General features: G+C 46.5%; 1 protein-coding gene across 1 annotated transcript in view; it reads left to right on the plus strand.

The window, feature by feature from the left end:
• Positions 1-23,684, plus strand: part of pla2g4f.1 (phospholipase A2, group IVF, tandem duplicate 1) — a 93,651-nt gene that overhangs the window by 58,909 nt on the left and 11,058 nt on the right. The window contains exons 12-16 of the mRNA XM_078233252.1: positions 3,424-3,560; positions 5,936-6,158; positions 20,095-20,209; positions 21,041-21,178; positions 23,396-23,503. Of these exons, the coding sequence (XP_078089378.1) occupies positions 3,424-3,560; positions 5,936-6,158; positions 20,095-20,209; positions 21,041-21,178; positions 23,396-23,503 (721 nt within the window). The remainder of the gene's footprint in view (positions 1-3,423; positions 3,561-5,935; positions 6,159-20,094; positions 20,210-21,040; positions 21,179-23,395; positions 23,504-23,684) is intronic.

The raw sequence follows: 23,684 nt of genomic DNA on the forward strand, positions 1-23,684 counted from the left end.
CTTGCCGGCCAGTTGAATTACTCTTTCCTTATAGTCTGTGAGGACCTTCAGTTCAGGCACCCTCCACTAGTCTGTGATCCTTCTCTTTTATTGTGAGCCAACTTGTCCTACATGAAGACAGATGGAGAAAGTGTAAAGAGGGCGTATTCCAGGGCAGGTGATGAAGATGCCGGGCATGTGTGGGTGCTGAGTGGAGCGATGGCCATGATGAGGACATGACCCGCAAGAAAGGTAAAGGTCTGAGTGGCAGAGTGAGTGCTGGTATCCCTTGAGCTAGCACTGAGGATGTGTGCTATGGATGCGTGCTGGGTCTGAGTGTGTGTGTGTGATGAGAAGTGTGACTAAACCTTGCAGAATGGAGGAGATCATTCATTCTCTTGCGGCAATGAATGGCTCTTTTGGACAGCATTGGTGCTGACCTTCTAATGTAGACCCTCGCAATCAAGGATGACTCGCTTCCACAATAAAAATCAGTTTACAAGTGATTGAGGATTCCAACACAGGTGGGGTAGATGGTGGTTGGAGGAGCGGCTGGGTAGAGTACCCAGGTTGCCAAGCACTCCTTTCACTGTGGATGCCTGGCTTCTGCTAGTTCTCAGCAATGGAACTCGAGGTGTTCAGCTCCTTCCCAGATCTTTTTCCTCCATTTCGGGTGGTCTTAAGCCAAGGATTCCCAGGTGTCGGTGGAGATGTTGCACTTTTTCAAGGAGGCTTTGAGGGTATCCTTGAAGTGTTTCCTTTGCCCTGCTGCCATATCAAGGTCCCGAGTAGAGTGTTTGTTTCAGGAGTCTTGTGTTAGGCATGCAGACGATGTGATCCGCCCAGCAAGCTGATCGAGTGTGGTCAATACTTCGATGCTGGGGATGTCGGCCTGAGCGTTGGTGAGCCTATCCTGCCAATGGATTTGCAGGATATTTCGGAGGCAGTGCTGGTGATATTTCTCCAGGATTTTGAGGTGCCTGCTGTACATAGTCCACATCTCAGCCGTATAAGAGGGCAGGACTGCAGCTGCCGTCACCTCATATACTGAATTTGTCACCTGTTTACAGGTTTTTGCCCAGAGTGCGGGCAGAGGACATCATGGTGAACCGACACTGTCCAGCAAGACACTAAGAACACAAAAAATGGAAGCAGGAGGAGGCCAACAGGCCCTTCAAGCCTGTCCTACCATTCAATAAGATCATGGCTGATCTAAGTCGGCCTCAACTTCTTTTCTATGCCATTTCCACATAGCCCACTATTCTTCAATCGATCAAATATTTATCCACCTACACTTTAAATACTTCTAATGATTCCACATCCACCACTGTTTGGGTCAGAGAATTCCAGAGATTCACCACCCTCTGCGAGAAAGAATTTCTCTGCACCTCAGTTTTAAATGACCGGCCTTTTATCTTGTAGTTATGTCCCCTTGTTCGAGACTCTCCCACTCGTGAAAACATCTCACCATCTAACCCCTCAGAATCTTACATGTTTGAGCAAGACCACCCCTCACTCTTCTAAACTTTAAGGAATATTGACCCAGACTATTTAGTCTCTCTTGGTCGGACAACCCTCTCATCCCAGCAATTAGCCTGGTGAATCTCTTTTGGACTGCCTCCAATGTTACTATATCCTCAAAACGTCAATACTATTATTATTACTGTATCTTTCTTTTAGGTAAGGGGAGCAAAACTGTACCTAGTATTCCAGATGAGGCCTCACCAACACCCTGTACAATTGCAACAAAACCTACCTATTTTTTAAACTCCAACTGCTTTGCAATAAAGGCCAGAAAGCCTATTGCCTTTTAAAGTTTTATTTATTAGTCACAAGTAAGGCTTACATTAACACTGCAATGAAGTTACTGTGAAATTCCCCTAATCGTCACAGCCCAGCGCCTGTTCGGGAGAATGCACCTAACCAACATGTCTTTCAAAATGTGGGAGGAAACCGGAGCACCCAGAACAAGAGCAACTACTTGTTAGACCTGCCTTCTAGTTTCTTTTGACTCATACACTCGAACACCTAGATCCCTCTATACTCCACTCACCGGCAGTCTCTCTCCGTTCTGTGTGCTATCTGTGTGGAGGGGTTACCTTTAAATATGGCGCCTGGATTATTGAAGTTTTGAGATCATGGTGGGCGGACAAATCCGAGGCTGCCCGCCAATGATCCGATGTGAAATCCATGCCTTTACATTTTTTAAACAAAGTGCCACACACATCTGTTCAGTTGTTGCATTTGAGATCATAAACACATGGAATAAAACAAAACTTCATCTCCCACCTGGATTGTTTGCTAATGTTCTTAAACCGGTGTCCTCTGCCTGCTGACCCTCCACACAATGGAAATCTTCTTTTCCTTATATTTCATACGCTGTCAAAACCCCCCATAATTGCAAGGGGAATCATTGATTGACCTCCCTGTAGGACTTGTTGAATGCGAGCTGTGGTGAACCACTGTTACTACATGTATATGCCTGGACACACCCATGCTGCACCTGGCCTGAGACTCCTCCCTTTCCACCTGAGACTCCTCCCTTTCCACCTAGAGTGGGGTATAAAGGTGATGGTTCCTCCTCCTCGCCTCAGTCTAGACCAGGTCAGCTACAAGGGTGTGCTCCTGTTCTTTGTGAATAAAAGCCTATTAGTTTCACTCACTCACTGGAGTCTTCGTATTGTAATTGATAGTGCATCATGAGCCCCCTGGAGAATTGGTAATTAGCCATCCAGGTGGAGCTCGTGTACTGAGCCCTGTATAAAGCAGGCCCCTGAGTGGGTCCATTATTGTCCCAGTTGTGTTCACCACAGGCTTGTGGTTTTCGTTTTACTTTATTTTGTCAAAGAAAAGCACTGTTCCTTTACAGCCATCTCCTGGGGTTATTAGACCCCATTACCCTCTTTGACCAAGTTTAGCTTTGCCATTCTCTCCATATAACCAAATTTCTGCATCTTGGATACTATTTTAATAAGTTTTCTCTGCATTCTCTCCAAGGCTTTGACTTCCTTTCTAAAGTGTGGTGCCCAGGATGGACACATGACTCCAGCTGGGGCCTAACCAGTGATTTGCAAAGGCTCAACACATTATCTTGTTTATTTATTCTGTGTTTTTCACGGGAAGCATCTAATGCTTTCATTTGATCTGGCTCCTCTCATTCAAATAAGGAAAATACAATTGCCCCAGTTTCTTCTTCAATGTCCAGGTTTTACAGGTACTGTGTGAGTAAAAGAAGTATTCTGATTCATTATGTTGAGTAATTTATAGGTCCCTGTGCAAGTACAGGATGGGGACTGATTAGATAGCTGTTTAGAAGAGCCAGCACAAACAAAATGGGCCAAATGGCCTCCTTTTGTGCTGTATACCAACCTTTGAGGAGGGTGTGAAACACAGACAATGACATCCCTTTCTGGCACTCTGATTGATTGTGTCTGTAATTTATAGGTGCCAGTTGTAGCAATCCTTGCCTCAGGGGGTGGAATGCGAGCAATGACATCCCTTTATGGTGTTCTGCTGGGGCTGCAGAAATTACAAATCCTAGACTGCATAACCTACATGTTCGGAGTATCGGGATCGACCTGGTGAGTATGTGTCTGAGTTGAATTGCTAATGTATTTCTGATGAACGGTTTGCATAATCTATGTGCCCAGGAAGTGAACGCTTTCTCAGTTTGCACAGTTATAATGGGGAGGCTGCGAGCCAGGGAATAATCAGCTGAAACACCCGGCGTGGCCAGAGACTCAGTGACCCTCCCGATCTCCAGGGCATGGCCTCATTTCATAAAATCCTAAAGTTTTCTGCCTTACAGCTTGACTGGATTGGCTAACAGCCAGACTGACAACTTGACCAGATCATTAGACAGTCAGAGTCACTTCTGAGCAGACCATTAAACTGCCAGATTGACAGCTGGGCCAGACCATTAGGTAGCCAGATAGACAGCTGGGCCAGACAGACAGTCAGATCAGAAAAACACTCCTGCTCCTTTAGGTTCAGAAGAAAACTTGAAAGTTGAACTTGAAATTTATCTACCTGGCCAGGATCTGGATCCCCACAGCTTTTGCCTTGTGTGAAAGCTGGCAGTGCCTCTACTTACCTTACTCATGCCTCTGACTGATGTAAATCTAATGTAGCACAGGTAAAGCTTCCTCTACACTGTCTCCATTAATCACTCCAAAGGCAGGTGCAGCACAGGATTAGAGGCAGAGTAAAGCCCCCTCTACATTGTCCCATCAAACACACCCAGGGCAGGTACATCAAGGGTTAGACAGGAAACAGCCATTCAGTGTTATTACGATCTTCATGGAGACCAATAAATTTCAAGAAGTTCGATCTTCCAGTTAAAGCTGTGAAAGAATAATGCAAGATTTCACGTTTTAAGACTTTTACTGTAACAAAATAATCACAATTGACCAAACGCTATCTTTGTAGGCAACTTATACTTTAAACCATAAACCAGAAAATTCCCTTTTCTCTTTTAGCACAACCAAAGGCACACATCACAGATATACTTTACACTGTCCATTAAATATACATCCAGTTCTCCTGGAATCAGTCCAAGATAATGCTTAGCTCCCAAGGATTTATTTTTGTTCTTTTCCATCCTCAGCCTGGGAACTTTTAATCTCAGAACTGTTATTCACAGCGAAGTTTTTTTTCTCCTCAGCAATTCTTCATCTAGCTCAAGCTAGATGATTCTTCCAGCTTCATTTAAAGTCTTATGAATTTGGTCGTTTCATCTCTAGCATGCACTCCACACACATTCTGTTGTAGTGAACCACAGTGTCTTATTGCCCATAGCTGCTCTCCTCCTCACGGATACTGGCAGACTAACCTTATTCGTAATTGTTCAGGGTATCTTGAACCTTTGCCCTATTAAAACCCATCTCCATGGCAATGTGAATCACATGAATCATGTATCCAGATACAAATGCTGATTAGCTGTCCTTCAGGCCCCAACTCATTTTTTATCTGAGAAGTAAATGGATAGTTACAGTACAGCTGACATTCTCAGCAGTTTCTAGGACGTTGGAGACTCGCAGTCTATCTATTGTTAGCTCATAAGCTGCTGCCATTGTCTCCAAGTGCAAACACTTTGCACCACGTGGGTCCATGTTAATCTCTTAACAATCAAACCACCTTGAGAACAGGTCACATAATCCCTCCATTTTACCTCAAATTAAAGACACCGTCCCACAACATAACAATCTTATAAACTTCACAATTGTAACAGTGCAAGTTTCCTAGAGTTTCCAATTCATGTCCAGAGAATGGGTGGACCATTCAGTTCAGGATGTGGGAAGCATGGGGACTAATGAGAGGTTTTCCTAGTTGAGAGCAGCATCAGGATGCAATGGAAGGTAAATGAGGGAGAGGACACTTCAAAATGTTAGTGCCCTTCATCCAGTTTTTTTATAGATAAATCAAAAATGTATTTTGCAGTTAGGTCGCCATTGTTAGGGGGTTTGGTCATGGAAGAAGGCACAGGGCCTGGACAGGGTGGGACGCCACATCTGGACCTGTTGGGACTGTGTTTCCAGACCAGCTTGGAGTCACTTTGGACTGGGTAAGTCTGCGATCTCGGTCGAATGGTCAGCGGTTCGTTTTTAAGTTCATGTTCACAGTCACCTCAGGTGAAATGTTCCTTTCCCCTGTGGGAAATTACCCAATGGAAATGGAGGAAGAGTGAATGTTGGCTGGAAGGGGATGGAAGGTGTGGGAGGTAGGAATAAATATCCTTACGTGGAGCAATGACCACAAATAAAATTAGCAGCACATTAGATGTGAACATATTCCCAAGACTGGAGCTGGTGCACACACCAACTACTGAAATAACGTTTTGATAAATATTGCAATGTCATACAATAACCTTTTAGTGAATGTCCTACCTCATAATGTGTAAACCTCACCAACAAGCCCTTGTCAGAAAACCTTTTAAGCAAGTGTAATTTTTCACCAGGTGTATGTCTACGCTATATCACGATGCCAATTGGTCTCTCAACGATATGGAAGGGCCAATTGAGAATGCCAAGAATCAAGTGACCAAGAGCAAGACCAGCGCCCTGTCCAAGGATCGCTTGGGGTATTACATCAATGCTTTGGTAGACAAGAGTCGATCAGGGCACAACGTATCAGTGACAGATCTGTGGGGGCTCATCATTGAATCATTTCTCTTTGGAAAGGTATAGTGATGGATAACCTTCTCTGTATAATACGCCAACTCTGTTACTCCCTCCCTAACAGCACCATGGATGTACCTAAATCTCAAGGACTTTAGCGATTCAGGCATGCACCTTCTCAAGGGCAGTTAAAGATGTGCTTTAAATGCTGGCCTCGCCAACGATGCCTTCATCCCAAGAACAAATAGAGAAGACTATTAATCTACAGTACCTCACCTGTGGTCATTCTGTGGCGGTGTAAATCTGATCTGCTCAAGTACTCACCTCCCATTTTGAAAACTCAATGTGCAATATAACTAGGGAGAGAATACATAAAATGGTTTCCAGATGCCTCACTGATGTGTGCTTAAAACACAAGTCCTCTTTCTTCAGTATCCTCAACCTGTAAGCAACCATTGTCCCCCAAGGCTCCAGCTCTTCTGCCATTATCGTGTGGCACAGTGGTTAGCACTGCTGCCTCACAGCACTAGGGGCCCGGGTTCGATTCCCGGCTTGGGTGACTGTTTGTGTGGAGTGTGCACATTCTCCCCATGTCTGCGTGGGTTTCCTCCAGGTGCTCCGGTTTCCTCCCACTGTCTGAAAGACATGCTGGTTAGGTGCATTCACCCTCAGTGTACCCGAACAGGCACTGGAATGTGGCAACTAGGAGATTTTCACAGTAATTTAATTGCAGTGTTAATGTAAGCCTACTTGTGACACTAATTTAAAAAAAACACTGGTTCTGCCATTAGCTATGGCTCACTACCCTGACATCATTCTGTACCGTGTGAAAATTTACTTTATAGCCAGCCACATACTTTTGAAATACATTGTCATGTTGTCGTGAAGAGGAACAGCCATCTGGAACACAGCAAGTTACCTCAAACAGAAATTACATAAACGACTAGATCAAATGGCAGAATAATTTTATTTCCATCTTGTCTCAGGACAGATGGGACCTTGGCGTCAAATTTTATCCGAGAAACATCATGTTCAACACTGCTGCACTGCCTCAGTCAGTCAATACCCAATACTCATAGCTGTCTTCTTGTGTGACTGGGTTTGTTCACACTATTCCTGAGATATTACTGTAAAACTTTGGAAATTATTTTATTTTTATTTATTCATTAGTATCACAAGTAGGCTTACATTAACACTGCAATGAAGTTACTGTGAAAATCCCCTAGTCGCCATACTCTGGTGCCTGTTCGGGTACACTGAGGGAGAATTTAGCATGGTCAATGCACCTAACCAGCATGTCTTTCAGTAAGAAACCGGAGCACCTAGAGAAACCCACATAAACACAGGGAGAACATGCAGACTCTGCACAGACAGTCACCTAAGCCAGGAATCAAACCCGGGTCTCTGGAGGTGTGAGGCAGCAGTGCTAACCACTGTGCCGCCCACACACTTTAGAGGTTTCATCTACACTTCTGGGATGTCATCTACAGTTTGGAGCTGTGTTATATCAGATCAGCGTGGGCACCTCTAATGCTGTGTTACATTGGACCTGCAATGAAGACCAAGATGATCAGCAGCAACAGCTATCTGCTCAGACATATATCTCCACAGGGGAGGGGGAATCAGCAGAGAGGTGTGCAAACAGAGGTTAAACTTCTTCAACTTGTCAGAATATTGGTGTCTCAAGAGGCTCATTGTGTCGTTTCAGATGCTGGTGGGTATTTGGAGTCTGCTTGAACAAGATCTGTGGCCATCTGCACCTGGTGATGAGATTCTATCAAGGGCATCACTGCCTTCAGCCTCTTTACTTCTGCATTTGTCTAGCGATCTGCCGGAGACATTTGCAGAACCTCACAATCGGCAGTAGACAAATGCATAAGACGGGCAACAGTCGGTTTGTTTGCCAGATTATGTCAACTTCCCCAGCGGTGACGTCAATCTGGATTATCAGTCACTCGGGTTTCTGTTCGATCCGGTTTCCCACAGCTGCAGGGTGTCAGTGCAGTAAGAAGTCTCACAACACCAGGTTAAAGTCCAACAGGTTTATTTGGTAGCACAAGCTTTCAGAGTCTTGCTCCTTCTTCAGTTAAGTGAGGAGTTGTGTTCACAAACAGGGCATATACAGAGACACAAACTCAATTTACAAGATAATGGTTGGAATGCGAGTCTTTACAGGTAATCAAGTCTTAAAGGTACAGGTAATCAAGTCTTAAAGGTACAGACAATGTGAGTGGAGAGAGGGTTAAGCACAGGTTAAAGAGATGTGTATTGTCTCCAGCCAGGACAGTTAGTGAGATTTTGCAAGCCCAGGCAAGTCGTGGGGGTTACAGATAGTGTGACATGAACCCAAGATCCCGGTTGAGGCCATCCTCGTGTGCGGAACTTGGCTATCAGTTTCTGCTCAGCGATTCTGTGTTGTCGTGAAGACCGCCTTGGAGAACGCTTACCCGAAGATCAGAAGCTGAATGCCCGTGACTCCTGAAGTGTTACCCGACTGGAAGGGAACACTTCTGCCTGGTAATTGTCGAGCAGTGTTCATTCATCCGTTGTCGTAGCGTCTGCATGGTCTCCCCAATGTACCATGCCTTGAGACATCTTTTCCTGCAGCGTATCAGGTAGACAACGTTGGCTGAGTCGCAAGAGTATGTCCCGTGTACCTGGTGGATGGTGTTCTCACGCGAGATGATGACATCCGTGTCAATGATTCGGCACGTCTTGCAGAGGGTGCTGTGGCAGGGTTGTGTGGTGTCGTGATCACTGTTCTTCTGAAGGCTGGGTAGTTTGCTGTGGACAATCGTCTGTTTGAGGTTGCGCGGTTGTTTGAAGGCAGGGTGTGGGGATGCCCTTGACGAGATGTTCGTCTTTATCAATGACATGTTGAAGGCTCCGGAGAAGATGTCGTAGCTTCTCCGGTCTGGGGAAGTATTGGACGTTGGAGGGTACTCTGTCCGCCATGTTCCGTGTTTGTCTTCTGAGGAGGTCGGTGCGGTTTTTCGCTGGGGCAGGTCGGAACTGTCAATCGACGAGTCGAGCGCAATATCCTGTTCTCATGAGGGCGTCTTTCAGCGTCTGTAGGTGTCTGTTGCGATTCTCCTCATCCGAGCAGATTTTGTGTATACGGGAGGGCTTGTCTGTAGGGAATGGCTTCTTTAACGTGTTTAGGGTGGAATCTGGAGAAGTGGAGCATCGTGAGGTTATCCGTGGGCTTGCGGTACAGTGAAGCGCTGAGGTGACTGTCCTTGATGGAGGTGCGTGTGTCCAAGAATGCAACCAATTCCGGAGAGTAGTCCATGCTGAGTCTGATGGTGGGATGGAACATGTTGATATCATAGTTGTTTCAATGATTGTTTGCCATGAGTCCAAAGGAAGAAAATGTCATCGATGTATCTAGTGTATAGCGTTAGTTGAAGGTCCTGTGCGGTGAAGAGGTCTTGTTCGAACCTGTGCATAAAGATGTTGGCATATTGAGGTGCTAATTTGGTCCCCATGGCTGTTCCATGTGTCTGGATGAAGAATTGGTTGTTGAAGGTGAAGACGTTGTGGTCCAGGATGAAGCGGATGAGCTGTAGAATTGCATCTGGAGATTGGCATTTGTCAGCTTTGAGTACGGAGGCAGTTGCAGCAATGCCATCATCGTGGGGGATGCTGGTGTAGAGTGCTGAGACATCCATTGTGACGAGGAGTACTGGTTCAACTGCTCCATGTGTGCTGAATTTCTGTAGGAAGTCCTACAATGGGTTTCGGGATGCCCTCGACGTAGCTGGAGAGGTTCTCTCACAGGGTCCCATTGCCTGATACGATGGGACGGTAGGGTGTGTTGGCCTTGTGTATCTTCGGGAGGCAGTGGAGATCTCCAACGTGGGGATATGTGGGATGAGAGCATGGAAGGTTCTTTGAAGGTCCGGACCAAAGGTCTTGATCAGTCTGTTGAGTTGACGGGTGAGTTCTTTAGTCGGATCTGCAGGTAACTGTCTGTAGTGTTCCTCGTTATTCAGTTGTCGGTACACTTCCTTGCAGTAATCCATTCTGTTCAGTATTACGGTGGCCCCTCCTTTGTCTGCTGGTTTGATAATGTTGCGGTTGGTCTTGAGAACGTGGATGGCGTTGCGTGCTCCAGGTGTACGTTTGGGGCTGTCGTGTGAGTGCGGTTGATGAATCTGGCATTGACGCACCTCCTGACGGCTTGGGCATACATGTCGAGTCGAGGGCAGCGGCCCTTTGAGGAGTCCAATTCGACTCTTTCCTCTTCGGTTGCTGCACCGAGATCCCTCTGTCAGCTATTCCGGTTCATTGGCTGTCTCATTGTGTTCGCTGTTGGCCTCTTGGGGGTTGTGGAAGAACAAAGGAGTTGGTTTGCAGGTGCAGCAGGTAATTAAGAAGGCAAATGGAATTTTGTCCTTCATTGCTAGAGGAATGGAGTTTAAAAACAGCGAGATTATGTTGCAGCTGTATAAGGTGCTGGTGAGGCCACACCTGCGGTACTGTGTACAGTTTTGGTCTCCTTACTTGAGAAAAGATATACTGGCACTGGAGGGGGTGCAGAGGAGATTCACTAGGTTGATTCCGGAGTTGAGAGGGTTGGCTTATGAGGAGAGACTGAGTCGAATGGGGCTATACTCATTGGAACTCTCAAGAATGAGAGGAGATCTTATAGAAACATATAAGATTATGAAGGGAATAGTTGAGATAGAAGCAGGGAAGTTGTTTCCACTGGCGGGTGAAACTAGAACTAGGGGGCGTAGCCTCAATATAAGGGGAAGCAGATTCAGGACTCAGTTGAGGAGGAACTTCTTCACACAAAGGGTTGTGTATCTGTGGAATTCCCTGCCCAGTGAAGCAGTTGAGGCTACCTCATTGAATGTTTTTAAGGCAAGGATAGATACATTTTTGAACAGTAAAGGAATTAAGGGTTATGGTGAGCGGGCGGGTAAGTGGAGCTGAGTCCACAAAAAGATCAGCCGTGATCTTATTGAATGGCGGAGCAGGCTCCAGGGGCCAGATAGCCTACTCCTGCTCCTAGTTTTTATGTTCTTTATATTCATGTAACTCCCGCAGCTTCATTTGCCTGATGAATTCCTCTGTGTCCGCTGCAAGACTGATGGAGTCCATTTTTGGGCAGAAATTGAGCCCTCAGCTGAGAACTTGGATTTCATCTGGTTGAAGTGTGTAGCCCGACAAGTTGTAAATGGACTTCCCTGCAGTGGTACTGTTTTCTACTGTGGTATCGGGGGAGGCTTGGTTGCTGCTGGTGGTGATGCCGAGTTTCTCAAGTTTCCTGTTCTTGGTGTGCATGTCGATGGTGTAGTTCCTTTGTCTCGTCTGCTTGGCAGAGTTACGCAGCTGGTCTGCGTCCTGAGCGCAAGTTGAGAATATGGATTCTCTCTTGGTTTCCAGGTTGCGGCGTTTGCTGTAGAGCTGGTGTATGAGGTGGTTGAGGAGTGTGAGAGAGGTGCGACGGCAAAGTCTCTCAGCGTAGTCTGTGTTATAGGTTGAACTGAGTGGGTTCGTGATCTGTAGTCCTTTTGGTATCTTGGCTGCTTTCTTGCATCTTTGTAGAAATTTGATGTCTGTGTCGATATGTGCAATCTTCTTGGAGATCCTCTCCACTTGGAGCCAGCAGTTTGCGCTGTCCATGGTAGCCATGGCGTGGAGATGCTGGCGTTGGACTGGGGTAAACACAGTATGAAGTCTCACAACACCAGGTTAAAGTCCAACAGGTTTATTTGGCAGCACAATCATAGAAACCCTACAGTGCAGAAAGAGGCCATTTGGCCCATCGAGTCTGCACCGACCACAATCCCACCCAGGCCCTACCCCCATATCCCTACATGTTTACCCACTAATCCCTCTAACCTACGCATCTCGGGACACTAAGGGGCAATTTTAGCATGGCCAATCAACCTAACCCGCACATCTTTGGACTGTGGGAGGAAACCGGAGCACCCGGAGGAAACCCACGTAGACACAAGGAGAATGTGCAAACTCCACACAGACAGTGACCCAAGTCGGGAATCGAACCCAGGTCCCTGGAGCTGTGAAGCAGCAGTGCTAACCACTGTGCTACCATGCCACGAGCTTTCGGAGTCTCGCTCCTTCTTCAGGTAAGTGAGGAGTCGTGTTCATAAACACGGCATATACAGAGACACAAACTCAATTTACAAGATAATGGTTGGAATGCGAGTCTTTACAGGTAATCAAGTCTTAAAGGTACAGACAATGTGAGTGGAGAGAGGGCCAAGCACAAGTTAAAGAGGTGCCTCCAGCCAGGACAGCTAGTGAGATTTTGCAAGCACAGGCAATTCATGGGGGTTACAGATGGTGTGACATGAACCCAAGATCCCGGTTGAGGCCGTCTTCGTGTGCGGAACTTGGCTATCAGCTTCTGCTCAGCGATTCTGCGTTGTCGTGTGTCGTGAAGGCCGCCTTGGAGAACGCTTACCCGAAGATCGGAGGCTGAATGCCCGTGACCGCTGAAGTGTTACCCGACTGGAAGGGAACACTCTTGCCTGGTGATTGTCGAGCGGTGTTCAATCATCCGTTGTCGTAGCATCTGCATGGTCTCCCCAATGTACCATGCCTCGGGACATCTTTTCCTGCAGCGTATCAGGTAGACAATGTTGGCCGAGTTGCAAGAATATGTACCGTGTACCTGGTGGATGGTGTTCTCACGTGAGATGATGGCATCCGTGTCGATGATCCTGCATGCCTTGCAGAGGTTGCTGTGGGAGAGTTGTGTGGTGTCGTGGTCACTGTTCTCCTGAAGGCTGGGTAGTTTGCTGCGGACAATGGTCTGTTTGAGGTTGTGCGGTTGTTTGAAGGCAAGAAGTGGGGTGTGGGGATGGCCTTGGCGAGATGTTCGTCTTCATCGATGACATGTTGAAGGCTCCGGAGAAGATGTCGTAGCTTCTCTGCTCCAGGAAGGTACTAGACGACAAAGGTAATTGTCTGCCGTGTCCCGTGTTTGTCTTCTGAGGAGGTCAGTGTGGTTTTTCGCTGTGGCACGTTGGAACTGTCAATTGATGAGTCGAGCGCCATATCCTCTTCTTGTCAGTGCATCTTTCAGCATCTGTAGGTGTAAACTGATAGCCAAGTTCCGCACACATGAGGATGGCCTCAACCGGGATCTTGGGTTCATGTCACACTATCTGTAACCCCCACGACTTGCCGGGTTTGCAAAATCTCACTAACTGTCCTGGCTGGAGACAATACATATCTCTTTAACCTGTGCTTAACCCTCTCTCCACTCACATTGTCTGTACCTTTAAGACTTGATTACCTGTAAAGACTCGCATTCCAACCGTTATCTTGTAAATTGAGTTTGTGTCTGTATATGCCCTGTTTGTGAACACAACTCCTCACTCACCTGAAGAAGAAGCGAGACTCCGAAAGCTTGTGCTGCCAAATAAACCTGTTGGACTTTAACCTGGTGTTGTGAGACTTCTTACTGTGCTTACCCCAGTCCAACGCCGGCATCTCCACATCATGGCCACCATCGACAGCGCAAACTGCCGGCTCCAAGTGGAGAGGATCTCCAAGAAGATCGCGCATATCGACACAGACATCAAATTTCTACAAAGATGCAAGAAAGCAGACAAGATACTGAAAGGACTACAGATCACGAACCCACTCAGGTCAACCTATAACACAGACTACGCTGAGAGACTTTGCCGTCGCACCTCTCTCACACTCCTTAACCACCTCATACACCAACTCTACAGCAAACACCGCATCCTGGAAACCAAGAGAGAATCCATATTCTCAACTTGCGCTCAGGACGCAGACCAGCTGCGAAACACTGCCAAGCAGACGAGACAACGGAAATACACCATCTACATGCACACCAAGAACAGGAAATTTGGAAAACTCAGCATCACCACCAGCAGCAACCAAGCCTCCCCCAGTACCACAGTAGAAAACAGTACCACTGCAGGGAAGTCCATTTACAACTTGTAGGGCTACACACTTCAACCAGATGAAATCGAAGTTCTCAGCCGAGGGCTCAATTTTTGCCCCACCACCAAAATAGACCCCATCAGTCTCGCAGCGGACACAGAGGAATTCATCAGGCGAATGAGGCTACGGGAGTTCTTCCACAAACCCCAAGTGGCCAACAGCGAACACAATGAGACAGCCAATGAACCGGAACAGCCGACAGAGAGATCCGCGGTGCAGCAACCGAAGAGGAAAGAGTCGAATTGGACTTCTCCGAAAGGCCGCTGCCCTCGACCTGACATGTATGCCCAAGCCATCAGGAGGTGCGTCAATGCCAGGTTCATCAGCCGCACTCACAAGACAGCCCGAACATCACCCAAGCACAACGCAACGCCATCCGCGCTCTCAAGACCAACCGCAACATTAACATCAAACCAGCAGACAAAGGACCAGCAGACACTGTCATACTGAACAGAACGGATTACTGCAAGGAAGTGTACCGACAACTGAACAACGAGGAACGCTACAGACAGTTACCCGCAGATCCGACCAAAGAACACACTCGTCAACTCAACAGACTGATCAAGACCTTTGATCCAGACCTTCAGAGCACCCTCCGTGCTTTCATCCCACATACTCCCCGCATTGGAGACCTCTAGTGCCTCCCAAAGATACACAAGGCCAACACACCCGGTCACCCCATCATATCAGGCAATGGGACCCTGTGTGAGAACCTCTCCAGCTGCATCGAAACCCATTGTACAAAGAACCCCCAGCTTATGTCGCGACACTATGGACTTCCTACAGAAACTCAGCGCACATGGAGCAGTTGAACCAGGGACACTCCTCGTCACAATGGATGTCTCGGCACTCTCCACCAGCATCCCCCACGATGACGGCATTGCTGCAACTGCCTCAGTACTCAACGCCGACAACTGCCAATCTCCAGATGCAATTCTACAACTCATCCGCTTCACCCTGGACCAGAATATCTTCACCTTCAACAACCAGTTCTTCATCTAGACACACGGAACAGCCATGGGGACCATATTCGCACCTCAATATGCCAACATCTTTATGCACAGGTTCGAACAAGACATCTTCACCGCAAAGGACCTTCAACTGATGCTATACACTAGTTACATCGATGGCATTTCCTTTCTTTGGACTCATGGCGAACAATCATTGAAACAACTATGATGACATCAACAAGTTCCATCCCACCATCAGACTCACCATGGACTACTCTCTGGAATCAGTTGCATTCTTGGACACACGCATCTCCATCAAGGACGGTCACCTCAGCGCTTCACTGTACTGCAAGCCCATGGATAACCTCATGATGCTCCACTTCTCCAGCTTCCACCCTAAACACGTTAAAGAAGCCATCCCCTAAGCTCAAGCCCTCCGTATACATAGTATCTGCTCAGATGAGGAGGATCGCAACAGACACCTACAGACGCTGAAAGACGCCCTCATAAGAACAGGATATTGGCGCTCGACTCATCGATCGACGTTCCGATGTGCCCCAGCGAAAGACCGCACCGACCTCCTCAGAAGACAAACACGGGACACGGCGGACAGAGTACCCTTCATCGTCCAGTACTTCCCCAGAGCGGAGAAGCTACGTCATCTTCTCCGGAGCCTTCAACATGTCATTGATGAAGACGAACATCTCGCCAAGTCCATCCCCATACACCCACTTCTTGCCTTCAAACAACCGCACAACCTCAAACAGACCATTGTCCGCAGCAAACTACCCAGCCTTCAGGAGAACAGTGACCACGACACCACACAACCCTGCTACAGCAACCTCTGCAAGACGTGCCAGATCATTGATATGGATGCCATCATCTCACGTGAGAACACCATCCACCAGTTTCATGCTACATACTCTTGCAACTCGGCCAACGTTGTCTACCTGATACGCTGCAGGAAAGGATGTCCCGAGGCATGGTACATTGGGGAAACCATGCAGATGCTACAACAATGGATGATTGAACACCGCTCGACAATCACCAGGCAGGAGTGTTCCCTTCCAGTCGGGGAACACTTCAGCAGTCACGGGCATTCAGCCTCTGATCTTCGGGTAAGTGTTCTCCAAGGTAGCCTTCACGACACACGACAACGCAGAATCGCTGAGCAGAAACTGATAGCCAAGTTCCGCACACATGAGGATGGTCTCAACCGGGATCTTGGGTTCATGTCACACTATCTGTAACCCCCAGACTTGCCTGTGCTTGCAAAATCTCACTAATTGCCCTGGCTGGAGAGAATACACACCTCTTTAACCTGTGCTTAACCCTCTCTCCACTCACATTGTCTGTACCTTTAAAACTTGATTACCTGTAAAGACTCGCATTCCAATTATTATCTTGTAAATTGAGTTTGTGTCTGTATATTCCCTGTTTGTGAACACAACTCCTCACTCACCTGATGAAGGAGCAACGCTCTGAAAGCTTGTGTTGCCAAATAAACCTGTTGGAGTTTAACCTGGTGTTGTGAGACTTCTTACTGTGGTTACCCCAGTCCAACGCTGGCATCGCCATATCATGGGTGTCAGTGCTACAGGTGTGTGGTAATTGAGGCGCCCCCTAGATTTTCCTGGAGTATTCATCAACTGCACAGGCTTCCACTCCATCAATGTATCGCTGGTTTCCAGCCAGAAAAATATCTTGATGCGCAGGATTCCTCCATAAGACCATAAGACATAGGAGCAGAATTAGACCACTCGGCCCATCGAGTCTGCTCTGCCATTCAATCGTGGCTGATATTTTTCTCATCTCCATTCTCCTGCCTTTTCCCCATAACCCCAATCCCTTTATTAATCAAGAACCTATCTATCTCTGTCTTAGAGACACTCAATGACCTGGCCTTCACAGCCTTCTGCGGCAAAGAGTTCCACAGATTCACCACTCTCTGGCTGAAGAAATTCCTCCTCATCTCTGTTTTAACGGATCGTCACTTTAACCTGAGGTTGTGTCCTCTGGTTCTAGTTTTTCCTGCTAGTGGAAACATCCTCTCCACATCCACTCTATCCAGGCCTCGCAGTATCCTGTAAGTTTCAATAAGATCCCCCCTCATCCTTCTAAACCCAACGAGTATAGTCCCAGAGTCCTCAACCATTCCTCATATGACAAGGTCTTCATTCCAGAGATCATTCTTGTGAACCTCCTCTGGACTCTTTCCAAGGCCAGCACATCCTTCCTTAGATATGGGGCCCAAAACTGCTCATAATACTCCAAATGGGGTCTGACTACAGCCTTATACAGCCTTAGAAGGATATCCCTGCTCTTGTATTCTAGCCCTCTTGACATGCATGCTAACATTGCATTTGCCTTCCTAACTGCTGACCAAACCTGCACGTTAACCTTAAGAGAATATTGAACAATGACTCCCAAGTCCCTTTGTGTTTCTGATTTCCTAAGCATTTCCCCATTTAGAAAATAGTCTTTGTCTCCATTCCTCTTTCCAAAGTGCAATACCTGATACTTTTCCACATTGTATTCCATCTGCCACTTCTTTGCCCACTCTCCTAACCTGTCCAAGTCCTTCTGCAACCCTCCTGCTTCCTCAATACTACCTGTCCCTCTACATATCTTTGTATCATCTGCAAACTTAGCCACAGTGCCTTCAGTTCTTTCTCCAAATCGTTAATGTATATTGTTAAAAGTTGTGGTCTCAGCACCGACCCCTGAGGCACATCACTAGTCACCGGCTACCATCCTGAAAAAGAATCCTTTATCCCCATTCTCTGCCTTCTGCCAGTCACCAGTCCTCTATCCATGCCAGGATCTTACCCTTAACCTCCATTATGTTTCTGTCCTCCAAACTCTTCACATTTCCAAGCAGATTTACCAGTTGGCAGCTCAAAGACAAAGGATACCCACTTAAAACATGGCTGAGGACACCTCTCAGAAACCCAAACAATGGAGCACAATAAATGTCATATTCAACAAACAAGTCATCGGCTTGCTGATGATGTGCCTCAGGTGTCTGGACAGCTCTGGAGGTACCCTTCAGTAGGCACCAACCCAAGTCTCCAGATTGGTTGTGGTCAGTGTTCCCACAAATTTTCCTTCATAGTTATTTATTGCACTGCCTAGTCCCTTTAAGGTTGTTGCTCATCTTAGGGGGACTTGATTGCGATGTGAATGCACACCCACCCAGCTTAGAAGGAATGTTGGCCATGGTGCACTGCTCTTTGCGTCACATTGTGCAGCAGTGAAGCTTGAACCTGCAGGAGGAACAAGGCACAGAGCCTCTTTGGACAATGCCAAGGGGGAGGAGGAGACCAAAAGCAAGGAGGTGGAAGGTGACCCGAGAAATACACCACTAGCGGCACACATTGCTGCCCTGGATGCCCTCATTATTTCAAGGATCAGTTCAGTTTCACCCACCATTTGCTAGACTATTAATCCAGAAACTCAGCTAATGTCTGGAGACCTGGGTTCAAATTCTGCTATGGTAGATGGATTTAAGAATCTACTGATGACTATTAAACCATTGTCGATTGTCAGAAAAACCCATCTGGTTCACTAATGTCCTTTGGGGAAGGAAATCGGCCGTCCTTACCCAGTCTGGCCTATATGTCACTCCAGAGCCACAGCAATGTGGTTGAGTCTCAACTGCCCTCCAGTGGCATCTAGGGATGGACATTAAACGCTGGCCAGCCAGCAACACCCGTGTCCTGTGAATGAATAAAAAAACAATAATTGTTTTTAAAAATTCATTTACAGGATGTGGGTGTCGTTGGCCAGACAATTACTGCCAATCCCTAACTGACCTTGAGAAGATGGTAATGAACTGCCTTCCTGAACTACTGCAGTCCATGTGGTGTAGGTACACCCACAGTGTTGTTAGGGTGGGAGCTTGAGCACTTGATATGCCCATAATCACTTGACCGTCAGAGTGACACCAGAATGCTGCTGTTATGAGATCAGTTTTACTGTGTTTACGTAAAGTCAGCTGAGAGATGATCAACCTTTCCCTTTTTGTACATGGTGTAGCTTTGTTCCATCGGTTTGTGGCAGGAATTTCTGAATGAATTGGTACTTTTTGACGTGAATTGCAGGCATTTTCAGTATTTTACTAATGGTGACGTGGCCTAGCCAGGTAGACCCAATGTGATATGGTTCAAGGCTCACTGTTGCAGTTAGCAGTTCCTATCAATATCTGGAAATTCTGATGATTTGTGGATTTACTTTGGATACAGGATCACACCAAGAATGGGCTTTCTCATTTCACGTAGCTAATGGTACTAGTGCACATGAAGATCAAACAGTTTGCGTACATGGTTCAGAACCTCCAGCCAAGGTGGATTGTACCAAAAAAAGCAGGCTCCTGCTAACACTGGCCTAGTAAATAACTTCCTAGACGTAGGATCAGCCTCATGGTATTCCTATGACACTTTTAGATAAAGCTCTAAGTGAAAAAGTTGGTGGTGAGTAAGCCTGATCCGTGCAACTGTTTTTTGAAACCATCTGGACATCCTCGAGTCCCATCGCTCACTGTCCTCCACAGATTCTTTCAGTGCACTAATGGGTAATGTAGTCCCAGCCTGGAAAAGAATGGAAACCTATCTGTTCTGGTTAAACTCCAGAAACACCTTCTTATCCAAGCTTGAAGATCACCAAAACTGTGCTTTTGTTAGGCCTTGGCTATGCAATCTTCTTACTGTTCACGTGAGTAGCTCTGAAGTTAGTCAATGATTTGGTCACTTTACTTTGAAACTTGAGCATAAAAAGGAAATTTACAAATTAAGTATTGCTGACCGATTGGACACACTTGAATCTAAGTATGCACTGCTTATGTCTGTTGAACCAAACAAAAATGGCTTTCAGACTATTTTAATCAAACTACCTTTCATGGTAAAGTTTTGCTTAATTCTGAGTACAATATACTTATCCTTGGCACACAAGTTTACATTTTTCTATGACCTATGCAGGGCAAAGGCCCTTGACATTATCAACTGATGACCTATGTCTATGTTCTAACGCAGTTGGTGTTTTAAATATCCAATCAGCGAATGTGTATAAAATGATTAAAGTAATATCTTTGTTGTTAGGAGGATAATGCCAAGCTGTCAGACCAGCAGAAAGCTGTGAGGAGGGGACAGAACCCATATCCCATCTACGCCAGTCTTAACGTGAGGTCGGACCTCAGCGCTAGAGATTTTGGAGGTACAGTCCTTATGGGGCAGAGGATCAGGTGGCGGGTGTTTTGATGAGGCCTTTGGAGTTGAGGAGGGGCATCAAAATTGGAGAAAATTGCACCAGGCCAATTTGCCAACGTGTTCCTTCCACTGGCTGCTGTTCCCAGGGGTGGGCTGAGTGATGTCCGGAAGCCAATTGAATTGGATAATAAAGCAACTCGCTGCAAACTTTTCCCAGCATCACATGGGCCCCATGCTGTGTCAGGGAGAACATAGTTATTAGCTATGTACCTTTTCTGGTTTGCAGTTGGTGCACTGCACATTGTCAGCTTTCTCTGCAGGTGGATTATATCACAATACACTTGCCTATCTCATCATATCATCAGAAAAAGAATATCCTGACAGCACTTGAATAACATTGAGAAGATTCCAGTATCATTTCTGATGTACCCATCATAAGGTGACAGGGCTGTGCACTGGCCCTTTAAAACATAGGAACAGGAGTAGGCCACTCAGTCCATCGAGCCTGCTCTGCCATTCAGTGTGATCATGGCTGTTTGGGCACTTCAGTGTCTTTTACACCCACTATCCCCATAACCCTTTACATTATTGTTACTGTTACTCTGTAGTTAATGTCTGGAGGCTGAGTTATGCTGAGCGACCAACGTGGACAGAGTGCTATTCCTAAGCACTCGCACCTCACCTTGATAGCTGCCCAGCAACAATAGCCATTGCTACTTGGGGCTCCAGAACTGTGTGAATATCTTCCTTCCATTTCATTATGGGATGCTCTCTGGCGTAATAATTTTGTTAAGAAGATCAGAAGCTAACATGAAGCAGAATCTTCTGTTTTTTGCAGAATGGTTTGAGTACACTCCTTACGAAGTTGGACTTCCAAAATATGGAGCTTATGTTCCCATTCAGCATTTTGGAAGCAGGTTTTTCATGGGATACCTGATAAAGCAATGTCCAGAGATAAGACTCAGCTTCTTAAACGGTATGAGTTACCTTTTGGGTCATGATTGCTCTAGGAACTTTGTGCTATAGTTTGCTAATAAGAAACACAGGGACAGAAGTTATATCCAATCAAAGTCCCTACAAGAGAGACATTACAGATCCAAGCTGACAAGTCAGGCTTCCCATTTCCTGTCTTAGGCTTGATCTACATGATCCAAGCTGATAGGAGCAGGCATTGCACCTCCTCCAGTGCTTGATCTGAGCTTCCTCTTAGCCAAAAGGCCTAGATGGAGTTTTAAAAGATGGCTTCAAATGAAGCCTCAGTGTAACCTCATTGACTTCTATCAAGTGCAGGATAGCAAACTACACTTGATCTTAGCCAAAAGGCCGAGAAGTGATCTCACAGGGACAGAAGTAGATTAGTCAACTGCTTCAGCCCATTAAACTGACAGATCTGTAGTTTCTTTTTTTCTCCCTCCCACCTTTAATAATACACATTTACAATATTCCAACCCAAAGGCACAGTTTAGAGAGCTTTGGAATATTATGGCAAAAGCAGCGACAGTTTTTCCACTTATTCCTTTTAATACCCTGGCCTGGAAACAGTCCAGCTCCTAGAGATTCACCTATTTTAATCCCATTAATTTCATAGAATCATAGAAACCCTACAGTGCAGAAGGAGGCCATTCGGCCCATCGAGTCTGCATCGACCACAATCCCACCCAGGCCCTACCCCCACATATTTTACCCGCTAATCCCTCTAACCTACGCATCCCAGGACTCTAAGGAGCAATTTTTTTAACCTGGCCAATCAACCTAACCCGCACATCTTTGGACTGTGGGAGGAAACCGGAGCACCCGGAGGAAACCCACGCAGACACGAGGAGAATGTGCAAACTCCACACAGACAGTGACCCGAGCCGGGAATCGAACCCGGGAACCTGGAGCTGTGAAGCAGCAGTGCTAACCACTGTGCTACCGTGCCGCCCATTTCTCCATTAACATTTTCTTTCCTGTATTCATTCCAATATATTTTTATTCTTGATATTGTTTTAGGTTCCAGATTGGACATCTTCCTCTGTCATGAAAACAATGCAAAGTATTAATTTAACAAGTCTGTTGTTTCCTTATTATCTATTACGGTATCACCTGCATCTTTTTGTTTTTCTTTATTCTTTCATGGGATGTCAGCATTACTGGCAATTAAGGCCAGCATTTGTTGCCAGTTCTTAATTGCACTTGAACTGAGTGATTTGCAAGGTCATTTCAGAGGGCAGTTAACAGTCATATGTAAGCCAGTCCAACAGATTTCCTTACTTTAAAGAATTGAGTGAACCAGCTGGATTTTTACAATAATCGATGATAGTTTCATAGTTACTGAGACTAGCTTTCAATTGTAATTTTATTTATTCAATTTAAATTCCACCAACTGCCATGGTGGGATTCGAACCCATTCCACATTCCACCTCCCCCCAACCCCCCCGCCCCCCCCCCTCAACCCCCCCCCCTCAACCCCCCCCCTCAACCCCCCCCCCTCAACCCCCCCCTTCAACCCCCCCCCCTCAACCCCCCCCCCAACCAACCCCCCCAACCCCCCCACCCCTCACCCCTCCCCCCCCTCCACCCCTCAACACCCCCCCCCCCCCCACCCCAGCAAATTAGGCTGGGCCTCTGGATTACTAGTCCTGTGACATTACCACTACAACACCATCTCCCCTGTGTTTAATGGACCGGATTCGTCATGGCAAATTAGTTTGTACTTATATTGCTTTGTATTAGATTAATGTTGATTTGATCTGTGTTGTTTTCGCTATTTTAGGCAGGATTAGGGGTGATAAAATTGGAGGTGGTGTCACGGAGTTATGTGTGAGTGAAGTTTAGTCACACGTACAGACAATCTTACCAATGAAGATTTGTTGCTTGAGTAAGTCTCTGGAGGGTGCATTGCACCACTGCTTGTACCTAAACTCTTAGAACAGTGGGAAGTCTGCACCCTCAGCCGGAGGGATTCTGCCTCACTTAAGAGTGGATTTGGTGGACTCCTACACTGTTGTGGAGGAAGGTCTGCACTCGGGGAAGGTGTGGATTCTTGGGACACCCTAGGCAGGAGGTTGGGGTATGTTCTGCTTCTTCAGGGTGGGGGTTCATCTCCCCCTCAGTGGGGGAGGGAGACCTCGTCACCCTCCGATAGGGCTGGAGAATCTAAGCAACTTACAGAAAGGAAACAATGAAAATGACTGTCCTCTTCCCTGCGCAGGCCATTGGGGTAGTGCTTTTGCAGCAAACCTGGAGGAGATTCTGAGAGAGATGATTGGCACCTCCAACACTTGGCTGCAGAGCTTACACGATGCTATCAGGGCAACAGGTACCCATTCTACAAACAAATGTGTTTTAACCTCTAAGAGCGAATAAAGACACTAAGTTAACTTTAATTGTTTAGACATAATTTTCTTTATTTACCACTTTACTTACCAAAACTCAAACTCTCAACAGTTGCAACACTTTAATTCTTGCACTTCAACTCTTAACTTTAACTGAAACTCTAA

The sequence above is a fragment of the Mustelus asterias genome, chromosome 18 (genome assembly GCF_964213995.1).
Source record: "Mustelus asterias chromosome 18, sMusAst1.hap1.1, whole genome shotgun sequence".
NCBI lineage: Eukaryota > Metazoa > Chordata > Chondrichthyes > Carcharhiniformes > Triakidae > Mustelus > Mustelus asterias.